This window comes from Poecilia reticulata, linkage group LG1, assembly GCF_000633615.1.
Source record: "Poecilia reticulata strain Guanapo linkage group LG1, Guppy_female_1.0+MT, whole genome shotgun sequence".
In the NCBI taxonomy this organism is placed as follows: domain Eukaryota; kingdom Metazoa; phylum Chordata; class Actinopteri; order Cyprinodontiformes; family Poeciliidae; genus Poecilia; species Poecilia reticulata.
The window spans coordinates 32,041,921-32,045,588 of record NC_024331.1 but is presented as its reverse complement, the minus strand read 5'-3'; the positions used below and the strand labels follow the sequence as shown (position 1 = coordinate 32,045,588).

The 3,668-nt window shown below is 38.4% G+C and overlaps 1 protein-coding gene across 2 annotated transcripts in view; it reads left to right on the top strand.

Moving 5' to 3' along the window:
* Positions 1-3,668, top strand: part of LOC103472623 (sodium/potassium/calcium exchanger 3-like) — a 34,905-nt gene that overhangs the window by 18,940 nt on the left and 12,297 nt on the right. For both annotated transcript variants that reach the window (XM_008422391.2, XM_008422384.2), the window contains one exon: positions 377-453. In XM_008422391.2, the coding sequence (XP_008420613.1) occupies positions 377-453 (77 nt within the window). The remainder of the gene's footprint in view (positions 1-376; positions 454-3,668) is intronic.

Sequence of the window (3,668 nt, the reverse complement as noted above, 5' to 3'; positions counted from 1 at the left end):
CTTCCTTCCTTCCTTGCTTGCTTGCTTGCTTGCTTCCTTCCTTCCTTCCTTCCTTCCTTCCTTCCTGCCTTCCTTCCTTTTTTCCGTATTTCAATGTCAAACCTCAAATTTGGAGTCATAGTCTGAAGAATGATCTGGTTTTCCAATCCAGATTTAACAGGAATAAAAATCTTCTCCTGTTCCAAACATTTGTTTTCACTGCCAAATAACTTCATTTATTTTTATTTACTATAAAATAAGATCCCTCCCAGTCTCTCCCAGGATTTTTGTTGTTCCTTCCTTCTCCCACAGAGAAACCCGTTTCCTGTTCCTCACGCTCCGGCTCGCTTTAGGGAAACGTTTTTCTGTTCTAACTGACGGTTTCTGTCTCTTCCAGCTCTACACGAGTTTCCAACCGACTTCTTCACAAACAAGGAGAGAACTGAAGGAGCCGTGGCTCTGCACGTGCTCTGCGTAAGTCCAGTTTCATTAGCATGAGCTAACAATAAAAGCAAACTTTTGGCAGTTTGTTTTGTTTGGTTGAATGAGGGAATGAAGGAATGCTACTTTGTTTTTCATTCAGTGAGTTTGTTTTTTTTTTCATTAGGAGGAATGAAATCAAAATTTAAGTGAACAAAATAGAAAATAGTCATAAAAAAGATTTTGTATAATAAAAGCAAAGTCTTAACTGCAGCTAAGCATCTTAGCAGGTTGAGGTTTTTGTAGAATAGATTTTACTGTAAGATTTTTAAATTTTTTTTGTTCTAAAATCCAGAGAAGAGAAATACAACAGTGTTTCTTTAATTTAACCATAAAACATACATTTTACAGTTTATTTAGTAAAACTGCAAACATTATTTTCTGTTCTTTGAGTGTTGTGTTACAGTAGTTACAATTTGATGCTACGAGTTTAGTCTTTGTGTTTGATCTCGGTTTCTTCACACATTATTTCTGATCGCTTTGAAAGTCGTCCCGTTAAGCTCCGCCCCCTTTCCCAGAATCCTGTCAGTGGCGCCTGAACAGGCTCAAGGCCCGATAAAACCTGTGAAATTCCAGTGTGTTTTTAAAACTTGGTTTAAAGTGATTTACTACTAGTCTGTAACATGTTTTTATTCACGTAAGCTTTATTTATTCCTCGTTTTTAGAGTTTGGTTTGTTGCCAGTTTGGACCTCCATCCTCACTCTGTTGCTTTTTTTGAGCTGACAGGTGATCTAAATACTCATATTCCGGGTTCTGCCTGCTGTCTGTCGGTTCAGACATTAAGATCAGGAGGAATGTGAAGAGTAAAACTGGTTTCCCTGTAAGGCAGAAGTTTCTGTGTTTATGCAGAAAACGTGGGATGCATTTAAAGCTCCTCTTTCCTGTGGAGTTTCCTCAAAGTTTAACTCTTTTTTTGTTTTATCTTCTCCTTTTAGGGTTGATGGGTTTTAAACTTCACTTGGATCCTTTTTATTATAAGGTCTTTTTTTACTGGCAGTGTGTTTTTCCAGTTTGCAAACCATGTTGACAGCTCTGCTTGCACCTACTGAGTCACTTTATTACTGTTAATCACACAGTAGCCGTGCAAATCCTCTGCCTGTTAAACTCCAGATCCCTAAAATAAAAAAAAAACGATCCGCCTTTCTGACCAATCAGAACCAGGCTGTGTGTAAGTGTGCTTGGCGGGTTTCTCTCCACCTGCAGCCGCTCGTCTCCAGTGAAAACCAAACGGCACCTGGAATGCTTGCATCCCTGCTAATTTAGTGGATGAAGATGGAAACAAACAGGCATTTAAAGCCATGGAAAATAACATAAATGTGAACAGATGCCACATCGCGGCGCAGCTCATGTGGCCTGAATAACGCAGCATATGGTCTTTGTTCAGGGATTTCGACTCAAACACTGGATTGAATCCAGATGCTTCCATTTTCCTAAAGCTGCTATTAAGAGATTTTAATAAAGACGTTTATCCATTTGTTTCTAGAATTAAAATAAAAAGAACAGATAATCTCTGAAAAGTAATGTTCTGCCTTCTTCGCGGCTGAAATTCAGAGCATTAAAGTTGCCTTCAGCTGTTTTCACTCATAAAGCAGACGAAAAATCAGACGGTGTGCAGCCACTCATCGTGGTGCGACTAGTGTTTCTGCTATCGGACCCAAACCGGTGAAAGAAAACTGCTGAGGATGTTCAGGAAAAACTCAGGAAATGCTGATAAACTGGAAACTTTTGTGGAAGTTAATCCTTCCTCCAGAAGCTCCACCTTTAAACTCGACTGACATTTTCAGCTGAATGCCGTCTGAAGAGAAGCTTCTGAGACATTTGGCCAAACAAGAAGACTGTTTGGATGAGTCAAGATTAGGCTTCAAAGAGAGGAGCCAACTGCCAGGCATGGTGGTGGTGGTATCATCCTGAGGGCTTGTTTAAGTCTACTGAAACTGATGCATTGCTGAAAGTGGATGCATTGGTAGGAATTAAGGCAGAACCTAATAATCAGATTAATTGTCATTAATTGGTTATTGAAATAATCATCCAGTAATTCTCTAATTGATGAATCGTTAACTTGTGTATATAAACTCCAAAAAGGCCAATTTGCTGAAACAACAATTTTCTCAGAGCCGTAATTAAACCAAAGCTGTACAGAAAATACAAACATTTGCATGTAAAATGAAATTATATTTATATTCTACTGAAAACTCATCAAGTTGCAGTTTTAGCTTCAAATAGTGTAAAATAAAAAACCTCCTTTTGAGCGCGTTTTGCTTTCCGATTATCAAATTGGATAATTGAAAAAAATTGATCAACAGGTCGTCCCTGCAGTGGACTGATGTGAAGTCAGGCAGACAGATCTGAGCTTTTCACATGTTGGTGTTAGAAGTATTTATATCTACAGATGATCCAGTGTTTGCTAATGGAATGTTTATTTTATTATATAAGAAATTAATTGAATCATTCTATTTGCTTATGTATTTCTACTATTGTGTGACATTCCAATTTTTTTATCTGATTGATCATCAGAATAATCAATTAACCTGAACTTCACTGAAAATATGAAATCTGTGCTTAAAACCTGAATCACCAGCTGGAAACTAAACTGTTTAAACTAATAAAGTTTGGTTTAAATGAGCCCATTTAAACTAAACTTTATTAGTTCATTTAAACAAACTGTTTAAATGAGCATCTGACCAGAATGATGCCAGGCGTGTGTTGATGCCAACAGCAAAAGGTTTGGTCAAGTAGAAACTTTTTAAGGGGACATTTGACCAAATATTAGAGGAAAAAACACAAAAGCAGCAGAAAGACTGAAATAAATGTTCAAAAGCTCCAAATTAAGATCAGATGCAGCGTCTCTGACTGGTCATGAAGTCTCTGATCTGAGGATCACATGCTGCTGTTAGAGCTCTGCTTGTTGCTCAGGATAAACCTGGACGTCCGTTTGACTCTCACCCAGGTGCTGAGAGGTTCAGCTGTGTTTTCAAACCTGATGATTCTTCATTTATCACTAAAGTGACTCACAGCTAAACACAGTTAGCAACGTTCCTGTAAACAGCCTGTTAGCTTCTTACTGTGGAAATGTAGAGATTCACATTTCATGTCTCTAAGACATTATCAGTGAGTCCAGGACGGACGGATGGACAGATGGATGGATGGACGGATGGATGGATGGATGGATGGATGGACGGATGGATGGATGGATGGATGGATGGATGGA